The sequence below is a fragment of the Pseudopipra pipra genome, chromosome 4 (assembly GCF_036250125.1).
Source record: "Pseudopipra pipra isolate bDixPip1 chromosome 4, bDixPip1.hap1, whole genome shotgun sequence".
NCBI classification, from domain to species: Eukaryota; Metazoa; Chordata; class Aves; order Passeriformes; family Pipridae; genus Pseudopipra; species Pseudopipra pipra.
In genome coordinates, this window is record NC_087552.1 from 63,521,156 (window position 1) to 63,543,575 (window position 22,420).

At 37.4% G+C, this 22,420-nt stretch overlaps 1 protein-coding gene across 2 annotated transcripts in view; it reads right to left on the reverse strand.

The window, feature by feature from the left end:
- The window catches only part of C4H4orf50 (chromosome 4 C4orf50 homolog), a 78,655-nt gene extending 56,595 nt beyond the window's left edge, over window positions 1-22,060 (reverse strand). The window contains exons 1-9 of one of the 2 annotated variants that reach the window (XM_064653257.1): window positions 21,923-22,060; window positions 17,797-17,911; window positions 16,990-17,130; window positions 14,439-16,667; window positions 13,572-13,673; window positions 11,660-11,806; window positions 8,017-8,193; window positions 5,735-5,791; window positions 5,149-5,331 (exon numbers count right to left, since the gene is read on the reverse strand). In XM_064653257.1, the coding sequence (XP_064509327.1) occupies window positions 5,149-5,331; window positions 5,735-5,791; window positions 8,017-8,193; window positions 11,660-11,806; window positions 13,572-13,673; window positions 14,439-16,667; window positions 16,990-17,130; window positions 17,797-17,892 (3,132 nt within the window). In that variant the 5' untranslated portion in view covers window positions 17,893-17,911; window positions 21,923-22,060. Of the gene's footprint in view, window positions 1-5,148; window positions 5,332-5,734; window positions 5,792-8,016; window positions 8,194-11,659; window positions 11,807-13,571; window positions 13,674-14,438; window positions 16,668-16,989; window positions 17,188-17,796; window positions 17,912-21,922 lie in introns of both variants that reach the window. The other variant, XM_064653256.1, reaches the window with a different exon arrangement.
- Window positions 22,061-22,420: the final 360 nt, after the last annotated feature.

Consider the following 22,420-nt stretch of genomic DNA (forward strand, 5'->3'; position numbering starts at 1 on the left):
TCCAACATCTACTACTTTTCCCACCTTATTACAAAACCACAGTATGGGTGAGGTTGAAATGGACTGCAGGTGGGTCATCTGGTCCAACCACCCTAGAGGTCATTACACAGGACCGTGTCTGGACAGTTCTTGAACATCTCCAGCATGGGAGACCCCACGACCTCCCTGGGCAACCCTTTCCAGTGCTCAGTCATTCGCACTTACGGAATGTAGGTAGGTAAAATGGCCTGGATACTTCCTTGGAAGCACCTCTTTCTCCACATTAACTATGAAAATAAATAGATAAACTACCACGGATGTGATTGTCCAAAGTACAGACATCCAACATGAAATGTATCTCATCCCTAGCGCCGGAAAAGCCTCTGACCTCACCAGCCACACACAAACCATTTTAAGGAGAGCATAAGAAAAATTTATGTCAGGCCTGTTTCCTTCAAATATGATTCTCAGGAAAGCAGTAAGTGATTCCTTGGAATGTAATGAGTGGAAATAAAAACGAATAAACAAACAAAAAGCATTGTTCTACCAAAATGTATCTCAGAAGGAATCCCTTGACAGAAAGAAGACTTGAGCTATGCTGTTCAGCACATTTATTCCCTATTCTGTAAAACAAATAATTCACTGCACTGGACACATTCTTTGCCTGGAGCTTTCCATCCATAAGGTTTAAGATGACTGTATGGAAAGCATTAAAAAGCACTATCATTTATCCCTATATTCCTTGCACAAATTGCCTCTCAGCCTCAAGAAATGAGGGCAAAGAGCCACAATGGTTTCAGATCCACTATGGAAAGAATATATAAAATATATCATCAAGCCAGAGCCTTCCAGCTTTGGCTGGAGAAATTGAAGTGGATGAGTACAGCAGCATTTTCCATTACAGCCATCTGGATAGAGGTTGTTGGCTCAATTATTTGAGGGAAAGAATTAAGAATACTCCTATTTCTCCACACATACCCTAAAAGAGAGAGAAAGGGCCCCAAAATACTACAGTACTGGCTGGGCACCACCCAAAGTACTGGCTAGGCTGTATCCATGTGAAGGGCAAGCCAAGCTCACTTGCTCCTCTGTATAGTTCTCTAGTACCTCAAAAGCAGCATGGACACTGCCTCATGTTCAAGCCAGTTAGAATGAGTAAAGCCTGTTCCTTAAACTGCAGGTAGACACATAAACTCAGGAAGAAATAAAGCCTCCTCTTTTACAGTTCCGGTTAGTTATCTGGAACATCTTCTCTTGCATCCTACTGTTACCAACCTAAGTAGCTGTTGTAAACCAAATCCCAGTCCTTTTTGTTAGGTGTTCTGTGAACATCAATGTCTAAGACCAGTTGATGAATGCTGTCCTGTGTTCTTTTCACTGGGAAAGGCAGAAAAACAATAACTGTTAATAATGTCCATGAATTAATTCCACAAAAGCAAGAAAAGAAAGATGAGGTCAAAGTCTTTCCAATTAAAAAAAAATAAATCAGCATTTAAAAGGAGATTATTAAAATGGGACATGACAAAAGGCCAAAAATGGACACATTCTGTATCTGACATTGGGTATGTGAATGCCAGCTATGGCACTGTGCCCAGTTCCACGTGTACCCGCTGGAGGCAGCCCTTTTCCTGGGAATGTATCCTCTTCAGCCACATGCTTTCCATTTTCCAAACACAAAATAAGAGAAGGTTTTAAAGTATTTCCTTTGCCCAAATTTGTTACTGCTCTACTCCATGGGGCTCTAATGGTTTCTCAATTTAAGCCTTTTAAAAGAAAAACACATCACAGAGGCTTAGAAATTAACTTCTTCATGCCTCCAAAAATTTCAAGTCCATATTAGACATACATTGTCATTCCTATGGCCCCCCAAAAGGCTATTTTTTTCAAACCTGAGAGGCAGCATTTGTTCACCATCCTGCACAGAATTTTTGCTTTCATTACAGTAACATAGGCGGTGGATGAAAAAGAAGTTAAATAAAGCCCCTTCTGTGCAATCATACATGTTTATTACAATACAAACCCACTAAAATCAAATTAAATTATACTAAATTGCTCAATTAAACTAAACTACAAATAAAGAGCTTCATGGTGTACAGTTTTATGGTTAGGAAAAGTAATTCAAAATCTAGTCCTCTTTACAGGGACTTGAAAAGAATATCAAGATAAGGAAAACGAGCTTTCACAGTGAAGAGCACACCACTTGAACAAAATCATGAGATACTACATGAATTCAAGCAAATTTTATTTCTCAGTCACAAACATTTGAATGTAACGCTGGGCTGTGAAAATAATCAAGAACGACAAACCTTAAAATGCATGATGCTCTGCTAAACTGAACTGATTAGAAGTCTTGATTTAGTCAGCAAAATAAGGCCATTGGGACAAGAGGGATTTATCATTTCTGAGGACAGAGCCTCAAACGCTCAAAGTGAAGTCTGAAAAGAAGCTCCAAAAATTATCAGTTTTGCATAACAATGTCTTCATGGTTTAGTATTTTAATTGGGATGAACATTAGGAAGAAAATACTTCTGGCAAACAGAAGGAAATGACCAACCATCCGTTGCGTCCTGAATAAGCAAAGAACTGAAGTTCACTGTTGTGTTTGAGTACAAGTAAGTTTGTGATGCCCTTAAGTCCTCCATTGAAGATGGAGTGTCCAAGTACACAGCTAGGGAAGACCTATCCACTTGACATGTACAAACAAAAAAGAAAAAAAAAGGGGTTTTAATAAAACTTTAATATATTTTTTTCTGAGAACAAGATTAAAGGTTTTACTGAACTACAGTACAGGCCAGGCATTGAATTGAGTACAGAGTCCTCTTTCCCTTCAAAGGGCTCTGGATCAGCCCTTCATGCATCACTGCAAATTTTCAGTTGAAATTCATCAGTAAGTCAAAGCACAGAGGTCTGCTGCCAATGTGTGACAGACTTCCATTTGTCAGTGGGTCCAGAAATGAGTAAAGCCAATTGCAAATCTTAAATGTAAGAAGAAAAAAAAAAGCCAAAAAAAAAAAATCCCAAGCAACAACCCACCAGGTTTTATATAGCAGTATTCAAATGTTAGGAATTATATAGAAGAGAAAAACTGAGGGGAAGGAAGGAAATAAGCTTTCAAAGGAATTTTATGTAAGTGGAAGTTAGGCATAGCTCTGGAATCTTAGATGTAAATTCCAGTGAGAATAAGACTTGAAAGCAAGAAATGAAGCCTCAAAGATGAAAAGTCAGTTCATTTTAACATATGTCTACAGAATTCAGTACCAGATTTTTTAAACCAAAGGAATGTATCACATGAATAGAAACAGTCTCTCTTTTCTATTTTTTTCATTGTAACCATTATTAAATTAGTAGTAGTGAAACTTGGACATTTTCTCATTGAAGTATTTTCCATTGCAAACCTGATCCATAGAAACATACAGTTTTCATGGGACCATACAGCTCTTCCTTGGCAGGAAAGATTTCCCCTGTTACATGTGGATTTACTTACCACAGACCAGAATGGTCTGAAGCTCAGTGTCGAGGTGTCCAGCAAGAGCCAGTCTGTTCCCTACCTGATCAAAAACCCAGGCTTGAATCCCTCTGACCACTATGGTGCTGGATACTATGGGAAGGGGTCTGTGCACCACTTTCTATGAATAGCTAAATATCTACTGAAGCAATGAATTTAATGTGGGGCCCTATATTGCAAATGAGCTCACTGGCTGTTAGAATATAGATTCAATCTAATTCTCTCCTGTTGGGCCTGCTAAGTTTTGTGATAATTAGACATTCAGGGAGATAGTGTGTGTGCAAAATATTTTGATATTTACTGTATTGGGAAGCTTTACTAATGCTCATCTATCACAGCAATATCTGAGAACATGGTCTGAGAACATGTCTGAAGGCAGTGCAGTACTGATTCCCTTCTGACAGATGAGTTACTAACTACTGTCACCTAAAACACTCCTGTGCAGTGTGAGCTTAGGTGAGACAGTGGTAGATCCAAACTGGAGGTACTCAAAGGAGACACAGACACAGAGTGCTGTCCCATCCTGCAACCAGGAACCAATCTACCTTTTCCCTTAACATACAGTTAAACTACTTCTTGCCACAGGAACACATATGACTGAGTGATAGCTTGCAACGCTTTATAACACTGTAAGAATAAGCATTGGCAGTATGATACAGAATACCACTCAGTGTATAAAAATATAAAATAATCAGAAAAATAATCAGAAAAATTTACTATACTATATGCCCATCTCAAGCATCCTTACTTCTGCTGATGAAAAATGTCAGTGTCATTAAGATAAATTATTTTTATGTGCTTATTTTGCAGTGCCCTGTGTTAGTTGAAGAACAAAATATAGTATGAACCTGTATGCTGTTCTGCTGTGGTAGGCACCCAATATTATACAAATGTGTAATATAGTATTCCCCCACTTTTAACCAGCAAGATTCTACTTAAGTATGTTTGACACAAACATTACGAAATACTGTTTGGCTACTTTAGCAGGCTTTGTTTAAAATAATAAGAGACAGAAAATCATAAGGAAAAATAGAATTTGATGATCATTACTGAAATATTGCAAGGGAATTCCTGTTTCTTCAGATTTCCAGATTCAGATTCCTGTCCTTAAGAATGTCTTCAAGTAGGTGCTACTCCAAGATTAGGAAATATATTCCCAACATCCAAGCTATTAATGACAATGTTGAACAGAACCAGGTGTGAAACGATACATCCCACTTTTCTCCCACCAACACAACACAAGTGACTAACTCCCTTTCAAATACAAATGTTCACTGACTTAAATCTTAAAATGATTCACTGTAGAACTTTTTTTCCTGATTTCTTCAGAAATCTGATACAATGTATTGTGCAGGAAAAAAGTAAAATTCATATTTAAAGTGAAATTGAATAATATGTGCTGCATTACCCACTCAGATACTTTGTCAAAATATCAGGGGAGTGTTTTTTGCATGGAGCACTGATGCATTTTGCTATAAACTCCTGAAATTTAAACCCTGACCAAAACAACAATAAAGTGTCCAACTCCACCGATTTGCTTGAAGAAATATTTACATTAAGTGATGAAACATATTTTATAACTACACTCTGAATCTCACTAAACACTTTGAAAATCACTATCTTAATTCAATATGAGGATCCTACAAGGAAATAAAAGCACTTACCTCTTGATCACACATTGGTGTAAAAGCAGCCGTGTACTCTGTCAGGGTTATGTCATTCACCAAGTTTTTCACCTCTTCATCAAATGCAAAGTTAATAATTCCATGCCTGTGAAATTCACCATGCATCCTCATAATGAAACTGTTCCTTTCTTGGCACTTTCGGGTGAGGCAAGCCAGCTTAGCCTGTGTGGCATGAACACATATACATTTTATGATTCTATGATTTCACTCCCTGTTGAGACTGCAAGATTATATTTTGTGTCTGATCTGTAATTTCACATGTGTTGACCAAAAGCTATAGACTGCATTCCTATGTTTCTATGTCATTAGGTGCCTCTGAACCTTGCCACACCAAAATGTGTGCACAGATAAACCAAAAAGAGATGTTCCCTTTCCATGTGCAAGGCCCCCCTTTCGACAGGCTGAAGAATACCCATCACAATAATGTCAGCAAGCCCATGCCTAAACCTGAAGCCCAGTAGCACACAGCTAAGTTAGGGGCAACTGCAGAAGGAGGCACAGGCACAGAAACTTGTGAGCAAACCTTTGTGTAGGTCCTGCACTGGCATTCAGTAAAACACAGTACCTTCAGAGGAGCTAATGTCAACTTCACTTCAGACTTTCTCTTCTCAAGTTCTTTTTCCTGAAAGGTTGAAATATATCCTGCATTAATTTATTCAAGCATCACTTTAAGACATTCTGGCCATTTTTTGATATTTGTTTTAGACCTGACTCTGAGGTCTACACTTTGTGCATTTGTGTGACCCTGTATCACAAACAAGATGAAGCAGTGTAAGGAGTTGGTGGTACATAGATAGACTCTGGCACACAAACACTGCCCTACTCATGTTAACATAGGTCTTATGAATTAAAAAAGCTTTTGGATGTTCTTGGTTGGAGCCTTATTTCAGTGAGGTTATTTCATCAAAGCAGCATCACATTAAAGACTTGATATCCTTCATTATGCACTCATGTTCCTATTTACTTTGTGAATCTTTCAAAACACTCTTTGGGGAAAATTTTCACTTTTCTTATCAATACTATGACATAAAATTAGAGAAGTGAGGAGGGATTATTCACATGTGTATTCCACTCTGAAAAGTGAACAGCAACAACTTTCTACTCTAACACAGCTGATGCAGGTCCTTTCTTAGGAGGTGAACCAGGCTGAGCCAGATGACTTTGTCTTACCTTGTACTTAAAATGTTTATTATTCATGGTAAACCTGCTTTCTGATTCTGCAGTAAAAACACAATATCTTGCCAAGTAAAATCCACTTCCATTATGAATCTATACAGTACTATTTGACAATAAAATACAGATTCCTCTGCATTCATTTTGCCTGACAATTTGTATTTCTATAAAGTCTACATTAAATATATTATGTGCATCATAAAAAACTCCTTTATGAGAACTCATTTATGCTGAAAGAGATCATATGGTTCTCAGCCAATAAATTGTGGTTGGGAGAATCAAAGTAGGCAGAACAGGAGAGACACGTCTACATTGCACTAGCACTGAGAGAATAAAAGAACTGGCAGTAGGTCCCTGCACTGGAGACACTTGATTCTTGATGAGGCAGGGAACCACACATTTTGTTGATGCAATAAAACAATTAAGACTTGTCCATTTATACGGATAGTACATGTCACCTTTTACTCACCTACTATCTGACATGCACCATCCATCACTACAGACATCAGACACAACAAAACAATTTCATTTTACCACCCTTGTTCTTCTAAGAGGTATCCTAATCAATGCCTGAGGGAAGCCACTAACCCTCTGTACAGGGCTGGTTTAAAGTAAATCACAGCACATGACCAGGCTAGGAAAAACAAAACAAAACAAAACAAACAAAGCACCAGCAAACAAACAAAAAAGAACAAAACAAAACACAAAATTGTAGAACAGTTGGATTAATGTGGAGAAAGTAGGATGAAACTTGTTCTCAGTAGGGAGAAGACAATAATCTCTTGTGTTTCAGAGTACATACGGAGGAGAAGCATCAGGATATGAAGAACAAAGAACACTATTGAGAAAATGCCATTTATGAGCTGTTTCAGAGTATGATGGGCAATTCCGCTTTGGCTCACAAGGCAACTCTCATCCCTTTTCAAAATATAGTTTTCAAGAAAATAGGAAAAAATTTAAGGAAAAAAAAGTCCTAGCAGGAATTTGTTTCCACTCAAGAGTTCAGTAGCTGTAATCAGACTTACAGCAGTAGCTTTAGTTTCACATAGTAAGGCAGCTGCTTTACAAATGTTAATGTACCTTCTCTGGTTTGCCAGGTGAAATATAATGTAAAAGTGTAAAAACTGCTTGGGTAAGTTTAATTGTGTATACATGGGGATGCTCATCAGAATAACTATATCAATTACCAAAAATCCTACTCATACACCTAATTGAAATGTTAATGAAACTCTTAATATATAACCCTAGCAGCTGGAACAAGAAAAGTTAGGGAAAACTCTATCAAAATTCTATTACTAGCTCACTGTTTCATAATCTGATATAGTGCAAGAAGAGACTTGAGAATGTTAAAAGTCATGACAATTTAAGCCAAGGAAGTGGCTCTGTAAAATAATTTCAGCATCACTGCTTGCATTACACTACAGGGATTAGAGCAGAGACTGAATTTTTATGATAGTCTATCATCTTTCCATAATATCGACCACCCAGGCAGTTTATATCTTTTCCTTATTTCTCTGAAGTCAGGGGTACTTTCATATGCCTGGAAACCATTTAATTATCATCAGACTCATTCCCAGGACAGAAGACTATTTTGGTTCTCACTTTTGAAAAGAAAGAGGTAGAATCTGAAGTCTAAACTCACGTTTAAGCACACAGAAAACAACTCTCTGATACCTTTTCACATAGCTGAGCCTGAAGGAGTTCCACTTCATTCTGCAGGTTGTAAAACTGATTTTCTAATGCAGCCTGGTCCCTGAGCTGAGCTTTCAAGGTCAGCACTTGCTGCTGTAATCTCATACTGGCTATTTTATTCACCTCTTTTTCCTGGACATCTTTCATGCTGTATTCAGGCTAGAGAGAAAATACATAGATTTTCAAATTAGATGTATAAAATAAAGAAAATATTCTCAATCATGTTTTAGAGTACACACCTTCTCAATTAATATATGTACATACCTTGCACCTCAAAAACAAGAAAGCTGATAAAAAATGTCTGATTTCAAACCTTCATAGACGTATAAGCCCTAATATCTTGCACTAATCTTAAAACTCTTGATAAGCAATGAGTACTTGGGCCCTGTGAGGGTAGATGTTGGACTGGGATTTCACAATATTCCTTCAAGGTAAGTATTGTATTATAATAATATAATATATGGGGAAACTGGGGTCCAGACAGATTAAGTGATCAATCTATTGTCACACAATGAGAACTCAAAAGTTACCAGTCTCCTGCTCCAACAAGAAGCTACATAATACATCCCTTGTTTTTCTACATATATTTATCTCAGCAAATTCCACTCTTACAGCTACATTTTTGTTCTGGAAGATTATTAGTAAAACTAATCAGATTTTAAGTACAAATTTCCAAAATATTTTACAATAAAATATTTGTTATATTAAAATGTAATAATGTAGGTACACATCGTGTGGAAAGAGAAGCTTCTGAAATTAACTCCTCCTCCCCCACCCTCCAATTCTTTTTCTGCCCAATTTCATGCACTTAGATTGAAAGGATTACTGAGAGCTTTAGATTGATGGTCAGTATCATAAGGTCAGCTTCTAGAAGTGACACTGCCAGATTAAACATATATATTTAGAATGAGGAAAATTATAGGGTGAAGAAAGTCTCCTGACAAACATTTATGCTACTGTGACCTTATATTAAAGAAAATACTGAGTTGATACACATAACTGGTCAAGATTTCTGATAACACAGTATACAAGCAAGTCTAAAAGATTAAGCTAAAAATTCCAGTCAGGCCCATGATACGCTGTGATGAAACCATATAACTTTCTGACCAAACCTGCAGGAAGATGGTTTGATTTTAATGGTTACAAACATCGATACAACCGAGAGAGGAGCTAATACTCAGCCCTGATGCACAGCACCACAGTTAAATTTTCCCTGGCTTCCGGACAGTCTTTCCAGTTTTGACACCCTTGGTGACTAAAACACGCTGAAGGCACAGTTTCATAGGGAACAGCAAACTGAAGTGATAGATCACATCACTCTGCCTGCAACATGTCACTGTAAACACAGATAGAAACAGAAACACGGCATTTTCACACTGCCTTTCCTAATGAAGCAAGTTCTCTATGCACGGCATTCGAGCAGGTCGAGCAGGCTTTGTACCAAACTTTTTGGCTCCCTCTTGTGTCAAGAGAACAATAGGAACTGCTGGACACATCAAGATGGATTAGACCAGGGCTGCAGTGACAAAAGCCCGAAGATGAGTCCGTGACATGGTATTTACCTCATCTTCTTTCCCACACCAAAAGTATGTTAAATACAAAATGGAAACATTCCCTAATTGAAGATGACTTATGGAAAAAAAAGAGTGGCAAGTAACAGAAAACAAAAACAGGATTACCAGTCTATAAAACTGCCCCCAGGAAATAAAATTATGCTAGAAAAGTAGATCATTACCTTTTTTTGTGCCAAAAAGTCTTGGTCATGTTTTTTTAATCTAAAAAACTCAGGTCATATTTTAACACCTTCACACAAACTCCCAATCAACACCTTGGTGTACATTAAAAAATTTATTTTACAAGAGAATTATTGAAATAAAGTCACAACCTTTGCTAAAATATATCTACTCTATTTTCTATCATACTATTTGCTAAATTGAGCCAATAAAATCAATATCCTTTGGTTAAGACATAATGGATCTGAGTCATGCAGACAATTAGTTCTGCCATCAAATAGTGCAACTGAGGGATAAACCCAGTTCTGTGATGTACATGTACTGCATCTTTGACCCTGGAATGAGACACATATTCAACAACTTGACATTAGTCCTATGAAGAAGTCAAATCCAAATCAAACAACATCACAATATTGCATAAATATATACTACTGATCAATAAACACTAACTTGAAAACTTTATTCAAGGCATTTAGAAGTACCAGGTTTTTTTCAGAGAAGGGCTGTCCTGCACTTTTTCCAGTGTAAAAACAATCTGTCAAGGTTAATGAATTTTATTCCCATGTGAGTAATAGAAATAATTAACAGCTTACTTCATTGACCAAGAGAATAAACGATAATTTCCCCAAACTCTCACTAAACAAAATTATTAAAGCTCCATTGGCCAAAAACGCCCCCAAAATATTAATTGCTAGTTTAAACAGAACATCGTGATACATTTCTTTTTATTTTCAAATAGTTTGGGAGTTTCTTCTTGCTTGAAATAGATTCTATTGTTTCAATATTCTACATGCCAATACATCACGATGATATGAAAACTCTGTGCTTCCTTTTCAATTAACAGCCAAAATTCAGTTGTTTAAACATCAGCCTCTAGTGCCACATAGGGTGTACAAGTTAACATGAAATAACTGTACAGGACTTCCAGGAGGACAACTACACCCTCAGCCAGGATGCCTTGAGGTCTTTAACTGGGATAAACAGCAACCTTTAGGCAACTGATCCAATCCCAGAATCGTTACATTTTCCAGAATTTGTTTTTATTTGCTTCCAAAGCCATATCTATCTAACCTATTCAAACAGATTTTGCAAATATTGTAGGTTGCTAGGAATGTGCTTTTCCAGCTGGTAGAAGTTGCATATTTCTTTTTCACAGCTTTCCAGTTAAGGAGGAGAGATTTAACTTCAGGGTTAGCTGAAAAGTCTTTATGAAAGCTGCTTCCAGAAGATTACTCAGTAATTAAAAATCTTTCCATAAAACACTTTATTCTAGTGGAAACCATAAACCCACACCAGGACAGAGAACCACCTGAAAATTAAAACAGCTTTCATTTACAGAAAACCAGAATTTCTGTGATATAAGCACATTCCAATGAGACTTTCCTCCATGTGACAGAAAGATTTCCTGGATTTTGGGGATACATACTTGGGCCACATGCATCTGTTAAAGACTCTGGCTCCCCATTAATCCACACCATCTGTTCACTGGCAGTGGAAGTTACTCGACAAAGTGCCTGGCATCACGGATTCATTTTGCCTGTCCAAATCTAACAATCAGGGCTAGAAGGCCTGAAATCAGGGCAGAAAGTCCAAACACTGGAAACACTGGAGACTCCTCCACCACCTCTCATTAAGGTCACTTGAAAATGACTTTGGCTAAAGGTAGCATATCAAGAGTGCTATAAAAAAAATGTGAGGTGTTTACAATGCTCATGCAGAGCCCAGACCCTGGACTACCCTATAGACAGATGGTCTACCCTGTATAATATCTTTCAAATTTATAGCTCCAATGGCTCTAGGGGCTCTACATTTGCTTCCAGTCTATTCCCAATAACAATAATGAGTGGTTCTCCCAAGGAATATGCTTTCCTCCATTCCATCTGCATACATACCATTAATTTGCAGTGCTGCTTTCCCAGCATTTTGTCCCCAGCTTCTTGTTTAAGGCCGTCTAATTCTGTGAGAACTTGCATCAAGCGAGTCTTGATTTCTTCGTACCTTGTTTCAGCAAAACCAAGTTCTCTGTACCACTTCTGAGCCTAACAGGAAGAACAAAAAAGTAAAAAATTACTGAGTATAATTAGTCCAGCAGCAGTATCATTTTTCAATACCAGCTTACAGCCATGGATTTGAGGCTGATCTCCCCACCACAGTGTTTGAATTCTTACAAATTGATTAAAATAAATGGAATTACACAATACACTACAATCTTATAAGAAATTAATATGATTCTAGAAATGAGTCCTATGGAATCGTATCTCACTAGAGCTATGCAGAAAATACTAATTAAATTTATTTCTGAACTTGAAGGTACTATGAGTATTCTGAAAAAAGTTAAAAGAATCAATGCTATATGCACACATGATTTCAGAGATTACATCTTTCAAAGCCCTCAGAGAAAAATGAAAATAAAGATTTTATTGGCTGAGGGAGAAAAGTCTTCCTGAGAAATATGTCCTGCTTTCAGTTGGGAAAGAGTTAATTTTCTCCTTAGGAGATGGCACAGTGTTGAGTTTTTGTTTCAGCATAAGAATGAAGACAAAAATGTCAAAAATGAAAAATGCAAAGAAGGAAAAAAAAAGCCCTTATCTTCACCTTTTAATTTTCTCTAGGGTACTTTCATTCAACCAATACACATTAACTGTAGTTTTGAAAAAAATAAAAAAAAAACCAACAAACAACCAAAACCCACAAACAAACACCTCAGTAGCTCAGCTGGATTCCTGACAGCAAGCTCTTTCCCTCATATGATAAATCATTTCTCCTCCCGAAAGTGAAGACTTCACATTATTTTAACTAAACTGAGGAAAGTACTGCAATACACAATTTCCTTATAGTAAGGAATGCACGAAAGGATTAGAAGGACCCAAGATAATTACAAAATAAATAAAAATAAAATTATCCATTCATGTTCAAATTGCAAGGTCAGAAGTCCTTTCCTTAACCATCCATTGCTCATCCAAATCTTCCCCTTCATTTTAGTTGCCTTACCTGAATGCTGGGAAGTCTTATAAAGCAGCTATCAAAGGACAATCATTTTGTACACCCACCATGGTAACCCTACTGCTCTTTAGCATACTCAACACACCTCTGGCTGCCAGTGGTTTGTCCACAGGGAGTCTGAGCAATGACTGTTATTGCATGAAACAGTCCCACAAATATACACTTGCCATAAAAGCAATACATCCTTCTTAGATTTGCATAGAGTGGAGATTGATTAATAAAAAATAGGAATGTGAGAGCCAGTGCATTCAAAAAGGCATAACACTGAAAGTTTCCTCGGTTGGTGTTCAAACTGCAGATTTACTTCACCAAGCACAGGACTAACCACCCAAACAAGTCTCCATGTAGGTGGTGTTGGACTCAGTGTTTACGAGAGAAGGAGCAGCGTAAATGCCCTGAAACGCCACTGGAAGTAGCAAAACCCCTGGACAATGTCAGATTTTACATGATTTAGCTTCTCATTCAAAAAAACTACTTCTCAGTGCTTCTACTGGCTTCTGCTTCTCCATATTCCCAGTGATGAGGCGGGCTGCCCAGACATGGGAACAGCAGGTAGTTTGTTCTGTGTGCCTTTATTAAGCACTCAGCTTCTGTCAAAGTGTGCTGCAGGAATGCTTCACTTGAATGTTCTGGCCAATCAAGAGCAGCTGTGCAGTTCATCACTTAAAGATCAAAGAAGTACATTTTGGTTCTGCAGATCAGAGACTTTTGTGTTTCGTAAAAGAAAGAAGAACACCCATGAAAGAAAACATGAGGGAAAACAAATCTGGTCCTCAGAAGTACAATAGAGTAGAATGTTACCTCTTTTTTTGATTTTTCTAATTCCTTTTGCTGTATTTTTAATTCTTCTTTTGCCTTTTCAACTTGCTCTTTCATTGTACTGTAGCTTTCAAACATGCTGCCCTGGAAAGACAACATAAAGATGTGACTTCTCTCCCCTGTACAAAATGGCACATAGATGTTTATAGAGCAATAGATGGTTTCCTCCTAAATTACTAAAAAATATTTGCATAAAATCAAGTTATTAGACATAAATATTTCCCTGTTGTTTATTCTCAACTGAAGTAATAATTCTGCATTTGCAAGAACATAGTAATCTCCACAGAAATTCACTGTGGTGTAAGATACATGACTACATAGGAAAAACGTGGATGAGAAATCCATCATGAGTAAAAATGCTGTCTTTAGGTATGTGTTTCATATGTATCAAAACAATAAAAAAATCAGACCCTATTAGAATACCAGTTAGTAAATGAACAGATGTGCCCTTTTCGTTAAGACATGATGTTTTCACCATTATAACAGAAGTTTTCTTCTTCTGGTAGGAGAACTTCTGGTTAGAAGTAAAAGCTTCTCATAAAAGCTTTTACTTTTACAATAAGATAAATAATTTTTAAAATGCCATAACAATGTATTCTTATGAGCATTATTTTTAAATTTCTAGTTTGCTGTATCACTTTAAAATTCTCTAACACAATATTCAGAAAAATATTCTCTGGCATTTTGCCTTCTATTTCAGAGTTAACTTTAGCACCTCTCCAGCATGTGGGAGGCTAGGACATTTTCTGCATTAAAAATTAATTCAGCTTTGTCCTCCAAATGACTTTTATATCTCCCCCTTTCTTTAGAAGATACTGCTTCATAACACTCCTTCCTGTTATTATTTACCTCCTTCCCAGGGAAATAGTTTGAAGGATTTATAACCAGAACTCCTTCTTCTTCAGTTTGCGTTACACTACACACTGTTTCAAATTTCTTTGGCTTAAGACCATGTTGCTGACTTTCTTCTTTTACTTTTACTATCTTTTTCTTTGTTCCCAAACTTTTCTCTTTTCTCAGCTCTTCATAGGTGAAACCCAAAGAAGACACTAATTCTTTCAATTTTTTATTTTCTGAAATAAAGTTTGTATTTGCTTTCTGAAATTCATCTAGCCGCTCTGAAGTTTCTTTCTTAATTCTGTCTATCTCTCTTTTCAGTACATATTTTTCCTCCTGTAAATCAGAAATTTTTTGATAACAGCTGGTTTTGCAGTCTTGGAGTTCTGAAACCAAGGTCTTGTATTTGTCTTGCTCACACTTTATCTCTGCTAAATGTCCCAACAAAGTTTCTTTTTCACGCTCTGAAAGAGCTATTCTTTGTAAATTTTCCTCTCTCTCCTGTATTAATTCATTGTATTTTGCTACACAGTTCTCCTTGTCTTGTAATAATTTAGCTATTTCTTTGAAGCATCTGCTTCTTTCTTCTTTTAGGTCAGAAAGTAGCTGGAAATACCTCATTTTCCTTCCCCTCAGGGATAGAACACTCCTGGAAAGTTTATTTGATGCAATTGTCGATGAGCCTTTTTCAGAATTCCTATTTTTCTCTTCAATACATGGGAGGTTCTTAGAGAAAGTTTTAACTAAAAATGTTCCTGGGGTCATGGTGTTTTCTTCTGATAAGTTACTGTAACATCCACCAGAAACCTCTTTCTCATTAAGTAAGTTTTGGAATGAAACAACGTTAGCTTCATCTGCTGCTAAAATGTACTGAAAATATGCATCCATCTCCTCTTCCAGGGCACACATCATCTGAGCATATCTCTCATTCTCCTGTTTTAATATACAGACTTTTTTGGAATAATTTTCATTCTCTTGCATGAGTAGAAATATCCTGTGAGAACACACAGCCACTGCTTTTTCCAGTACAGATATTTTCACATTACATTCATTACAGGCTTCAAGTGGTGACAGATGACAGAAACACTCATAAAAACTGCTCCCTGGCAGGAATAGTTTGCCTAGGCACACAACACTCTCCTGCACAGGAAACAGTAATTTTAGTGGATACCTCTCTTCATCTGACCAAAAGAAATTCTGAGAGTATGCATATTGCACGTTTTCAGCAGCTATTTTTTCATATGAGAAATTCTTCTCATTTGGTTCACATAGTCCCAAGGTCTGGCCTTTCTTTTCTCTCACGCCAATATTGTTGGAGGGGTTCGTTTGGTGAGTTGGTTTCTGAGCCTGCACTCCTTTCTCTTCCATTTCAATTATATCTTCCCCATTATATCTGCTATTCACATCAGAGATGCAGTTCTCTGAGATGTTTTCTTCTTTCTCCATTAGTTCAAGACTCCTTTCAAAACACTTCTTTAAAATCAAGTCTTTAAAATCAAGAGACAAACTTCGGACATCCTGTATGCTACCTAGTCTCTCTTTGGCTTCCATTCCTTGCTTCTCAGGCTTGAAAAATTCAATTTTATGTAAAAATTTAGAACTTTCCTCAAGAACACAGGTCACCAGTTGTGGTTGGGATTTCTCAGCCTGTATTTCTTCTCCTTTAGCTCTCTCTCTAGAGATCTTTTGGTGATACTTTTCATCATCAACAATTTTATCCAGACATCTATTTTCACTTAGGCTTTTTGGCAGAATTTGCTTGTTTTCCCAATGTTTTTCCATGTTGTATTTTTCTAGACATGCTGTGAAAATTTCAGTCACAGTGGAAGGCAACTTTCCACAAAGTACAGGAACTTTGTCATAAAATCCCCCTTCTGCAACAATGCAGAGGCCAGCAGACCAAAGATTAGTATTTGCCTCACAGAAACTTGCACTCCTCACTTTCTCCACAGTGGTGACAGCTGATGAGTGGCAGCTTTCAGGTTTGAACCAAGTAAGCTGGAGCTTCTTCCTCATCAAGTGTTCAACCACAGAAGCAGGGAATGTCTTTGCTGGTAGAGTTATAGCTTGTTCCTTCAAGAGAAAAATGGTTTCTTCACCTTTGGTTTTCTTACTTGTCTCATCATCAGATAACTTCTCAGAATAAGGGGAAAGCAGTCCTGCTGCATGATAAATTGGGGGACACCCAAACAAAGTGAAACTATCTTCTAGAGTTCCTGCCCTCTCTGTTCCAAGGGTGACCTGGTGATAGCAAATGAGAAATATTTGAAGCTGAAATATACAGGCTAAAGTATGTTGCTAATCATAATATATTCTTTATTTCATCCATAAAATACTTGATTACACACAGATCAGAAAAAAATATTTCCATACAAAGAGTTTCAAATTATTTAAAGATTTGCAATGACAATAATGATACAAATAAGGTTTAAGTAAGTCAATCATTTTCTTACTGCACACCTGTATTCATCCTGTATACCATCTCTAGTAGCTATGGGAAAAAGCTACTTCAACTTTAAATGCACCAGCTCTTCACTCTATCTCAAATTTCCTGTTTTCTCACCTGCTCAGCCTCAGCTAGACCAGCAACTTTCACAAAGGCACTGGAATTGCCTTCCCAGACTGGTACAGATTCTTCTCGTAGCTCCTCCATCTGCTTTAGTCCATCATGACTACATCCTGGTGTTTCTGTTATGGTAAAGCACTGGAAAAATGTAATATCATTCCCAGATAGTTGCATAAAAAACAAACTTGAAAACACCTGAGAAGATGTTTTGAACAGAGAAATATTTTAGTGATAGCATGCTCAAAATTACCTTCTTTACCAGCAGCATACACCACCAATGATATAGACAAAAGCACAACATTTAATAAAAAAACAAACTTCACAAGAAAACACAAATATTGAGCTCTAAAATAAAGTCTATTTGGGGGTTGCCCTTTCCAGTTCTCAAAGTATTGAAAAATGGAAAATACATCTCATTATGGTGGGCAGGTGAAAACTTATTGGGTTAAACCTAGAGGCTGAAATTATTTAGTGCAGGTCTGCATTTGCATATACTGAAATTTGCTATAAAATTCCCATTAATTTATGTTGGAAGAATTTACCTGATACAATTTATCAAGATCAGAGCTTTCACATTGTTTGATCTGAAAAGTAAATCTGCTGCACATCATTCCTGAACACTATACTTCATCCAGGACATGCAAAGTACCCCAGTTATTGTTTCACCTTCCCAAGACACAGGTTGCAGATTAGGAGGTTTTTTGAAGGTTTTACACCTTCTAAGTCATGCACACCTCATGAATGAAATCATCTTCACTTTAATTGCACATAAATGAAAGCAAAAACTCCATTTTGTTTGCATACCAGACTCTTCAGAATGTAGCAGCACAACTGGAGTTTGAGTAGCTCTGCTTCTGAGTGAATCCAAGACTGGTCTCCATTTAAGATTTTGAACTTCATCTTGAATTAGGTCTCCATTCTTAATGGGAAAATGAGGAGGACAAGAAAAAAACCACACGGATTATACACATATGGTGTTTGGGATATGAAAAACAGGCACATAAGCTTCCTTTGCTATTTTACATTCAAAAGGCCCATTGTTTCATTATAATTGCTATTGTTTCAGACAATTTTCTCATTCCAACATTTTCTAGTAAATGTCATGGATGTAAACTTTCCCCTGGTGTTTCCTCCATACTTTAAAAAGAGTTAAGGAAGAAAACCTGAGTCATAAGCATGTAATACGTCAGATAACAGGTGGAACACTGTGACTAATTTATATCCTCATGAACAAAGAGAAAAGAAGGTCCAATCAAGTAGGGAATGAGACTAATAGTTCAGTGCCCAGCTACAAAGACAAATGTTTCTAGGTTGGAAGAATTCAAAGTTGAATAATCATTCTTAACAGATTTTTTTCCCATTGATAATTTAATTGTAAATTTCATATTCTGTTCTTGACATTTATCTTGACTCCCTGATTGAATCTGGAAATTGCAACACTTCCTGATGAAAAGCAGATACTCCTACTTCTTGATACACAAACCACATTTCACAGGCACTGTGCTCATTTTCAGTGAACGGAAGACTCAGTTTTGATTGTCTCAACAAAACAATCAAGATGGTAACCAAAACAGCAACAGCACAGAAATCAAGCCAACAAAGGCACTTTTGTCCTCCTGCACTGCTCTGCATCAAACGCCAGCAGAAAACAAGTCTGGTCCCTTTTGACTGAGCTGCAACTTTAAAATTACATGTGGATGGGAAAGGCAATGACTTCCAAGTATTTGCAGTGAGTCAGAAAAGGCCACTGATTTTCCAGAGGATCACCAGTGAGAATAATTTTTACTTCAACCCAAGTCAGCTACTTCATTATTGCACTCTGTTATGAGATCTTGACTGGGAGGTATGACTTAAAATCACAACACTTCCAAGATTTATTCCTTTATTTTCTCAGTAATACTGAGTCATAAAATGGTTTAGGTTGAAAGGTACCTTAAAGATCACCTAGTTCCAACCCCTCTGTCATGGGTAGGGACACCTTCATCTAGACCAGGTTGCACAGTCCCCATCCAACCTAGCCTTGAACAGTCCCAGGGATAGGGCATCCACAGCTTCTCTGGGAAACCCATTTGAAACTAATGCCAATTAACTGAAACACTGATTCCTTTCCTGGAAGTTTCCTTTTATTTCTTCACAGATATCAATTCATTATTACTATGTGGGTACTGTCAAAAGAAAATTACACATAATGATGTAAAAGATACAACACTTGGATGGCCAAACACACTGTGAAATCAAGACCTCAGCAGTTATGTGAAAGCAGTAGGAAGATGCACTGCTTGGTGTTTTATACTTATCCCTCATTTCAACAGACCCCTAATGCTCACATCTAGAAACTGTCTGATAAGTCAAGGCACAGCCACGTGGAACCAGCTGCCTTTTTTTTGTTGTTTGTTTGGTGCATTTTTCGTGCAGGCATAGGCTGCAGTTGGAATACTGCAGACAGGATTCTGATACTAAGCTTGGAAATTCAAATTTTTGACAAGATTTATGTGCCTACACCCCTCCATGAGATTTAGTTCACCTCTTGGTGCTCAGTCTAATTGGATATTATATTATTGAATGAAGATCCAGTAATGACTAAGGCTAGTCTTCAAGAATAACTGATGTGACCAGCATTGAATGACATGGTATTTATTGAGAAATCTCACACCATGTGTATTTCACTGGAGTCTGATAAGCCTGTCTTCACAAACTACTTTTTTCCTGGTTGTGAAATAGGCAAATGATCCCATTCACTCATTCATTGATCAATGTCATACAAGCAGTTTTCTAGGAAAGTAACACCACGAAAATCTTTCTTGTGTTGCACAAGATTTCTCATTTTTATAGCTGTTGATGGAGTATGATGAGCTCAAATAGGAGTTTTCTTCTAACTATTTTGACTTAAATGCTAAAAGATCAAAGTGATGAGATTAAGAAATTCTATTTTATTAGGTGCTAGTAAAAGTATAGATAATGGGGAAAAGCCCTCTTCAGTTTTACAGAAAAACACCAGATGTCTCCCTCCTCCTTTTATCATAGATATTGAATTTTTTTCCCTGCTATCTCAAGTCATTTTCTGCTAGAAAAATCCAAGTATATTAGTAGCACTAGAAGAGGAGGAAAAGACAAATAGAAATGCAGAAGGCACAAGATTTGCTGCTGCTGCTACACACAGCATTCAAGGAACACTACCTATTCTACAGCAGACCAGAGTAAACACAAATTATGGCATATTCATTTATACCAAAGACTGGGTAACTGAGACACTGTAACCTCCTATGGCAACACAGATGTTAATTGAAAAGTACTTAGAAAAGAAATGGTTAGAAAACTTTGTGTACAGGAAAAAAATAACCTTTTATTAGAGTACAGCACAGAAAGAAAGACATTTGATCCTTTGTCTTGAAGACTTTTTAGATTAGTCTCAGACAATTAGTCAGTTGATACATTGTGCTTTCACACCTTCAAATATCCCCACACTTATTTTCTCCTTTTCTCAATTCTATCAACCAAATAGTAATTCTTCACTACTTTTCGGGCTCTGAAAGGCCTCACTCCTCTTGATTTTAGCTGTGCAGCCGCCTCATAGTGCATTTGCTTGTTGCACCTGTTTACAACTCAGTGCAAGTCCCTCTAGAAGTATCTTAAAATATTTTTAAAGGGTATTCTTCCTTCCCAAGAAAAAGTGAATACACTAGTTAAAGGAACTACAGCAATGGTTCAGGGTAAGTAGTTGTTCTTTTTGCCACCTTGAGGCAGCTACAGAGACAGGTGCAGTGAGGTGCAGCTTCCGAGCTCTCCACAAAGGTCACCCATGTGCTGCTGGTCACTGCAGGATGATCTTACCACCCTTTCTCTCTCATCCAAAGGGAACCTCCTGGAGCTCACTGCTTTGGGGCTGTAGAACCACTAAATCACCATGCCTGCAAAAGTGCATTCAACTACCAGGTTAAAAAAATTGTCTTTATTTCCTCTAGCTTTTACAGACTAAAGATCCTCTCTAGCTTCTCCCAGTTCTGGAAGTACTCAAGTACAGTTCTATTGTCCTATTGTCCTCCTATACGAAAGGAATTTGTTCATGCCCATTACCTCTTGGTTAAATGTAGTTAAAATCAGGAGAGTTCTTGGGATATCAGGTCACAATCTGAATGAAGTAAGCTGAGTGTGAGGCTTAGCTGATTCAATTTAACAAATTCTCAGAATAAAAATACCCTCCACCTCAGTGGATAAAGAATAAAACTTTGTTTGAGTCCACTCTGTGAAAAGAATTGTTCCTTGTCAGCAAAATGAATTGGCAGAAGCTCAATGCCATATTACAGCATTTCCAGAGCTTTCCCATGCAGTGCTGGGGTGAAGTGCTTGAAGCAAACAAGTCTATTCAGTGTATTCAGGGCATATCACAATGTTACAGAGCTGCAAACCATTGAGTATCTCAGCTCGCTCCCGGTCATGAACACTGTATCCATCTTCCCTTGTTTACCATTATCCAGAAAATCTCACAGAGAAGATTTATTGTCAGCTATGCTTTTTGCTTCAGCATTTGGGCATGAATAAAATGCAAAAACTCATCCAACCATATCTGTACTCCTCCATTGACTGGTATCCACAAGACAGAGGTCTCAGAAGTTCTTCTGGGTTCTACTTCTGTTGCCAACTGAGACCTTTTGCCAGGGGCACATCACTTAAAAACTTAAGGAAAAAGGGTTTGCTAAGTGTCCTCAATGTGCACCTAATAAAAGGACTGATGCAATGAAGCTCCAACTACTGATTCCAGTGGGTGTGAATGAGACAGTTTGAAGTACGAATGCATAAACAGATATAAACAAAAAAAAGTCAGGAAAGATAAAGTCTCATACTTTCATCTTGATTGCACATCTAATGACAAGTGTAATTCAAGGTGATATAAAGACAAAAACCAATTATATTTTGTCTTATTTTTACTTACCAGTTGACATACCAGGTCAACACTGTTGTCTCCATTCTCCAATCTTGCAAGTTGTGAGTCTTTTTCTTTCTTCTTTTTCAACATCGCTGTACTTTGATCTTTTAAAGCTCTGTTTTCATCCAAAAGCTCTTCCATTTTTTCCTGTAGTTTGATTTCAGATAATTTCAAACTATAGACATGACAGGAAGATTCTTCCAATTTTGTTCTAAGGAAGTCTTCATTGTCCTGAGAGCACTGCAGTTCAGCCAGCAGGTCTCCCTGTTCTCTTCTGTTGTCCTCCTCTTTTTCCCTTAAGAACTTCAGATTTTGCTGAAATGCCTGAAGGTGGCTTTTCACATCATGCTCCACATTTTCAATACAAGTTTTCAATTCCACTACTTCTGTGTCAGGGTGTTTATAACCCCGAGTCCCACTGAACGTTGATTCCAGCACCTGCTGGAGATGCTGCACCATTCCCTCTTCTATCTCGGATGTCAAAAGAGCAACATGGGAGCTAAG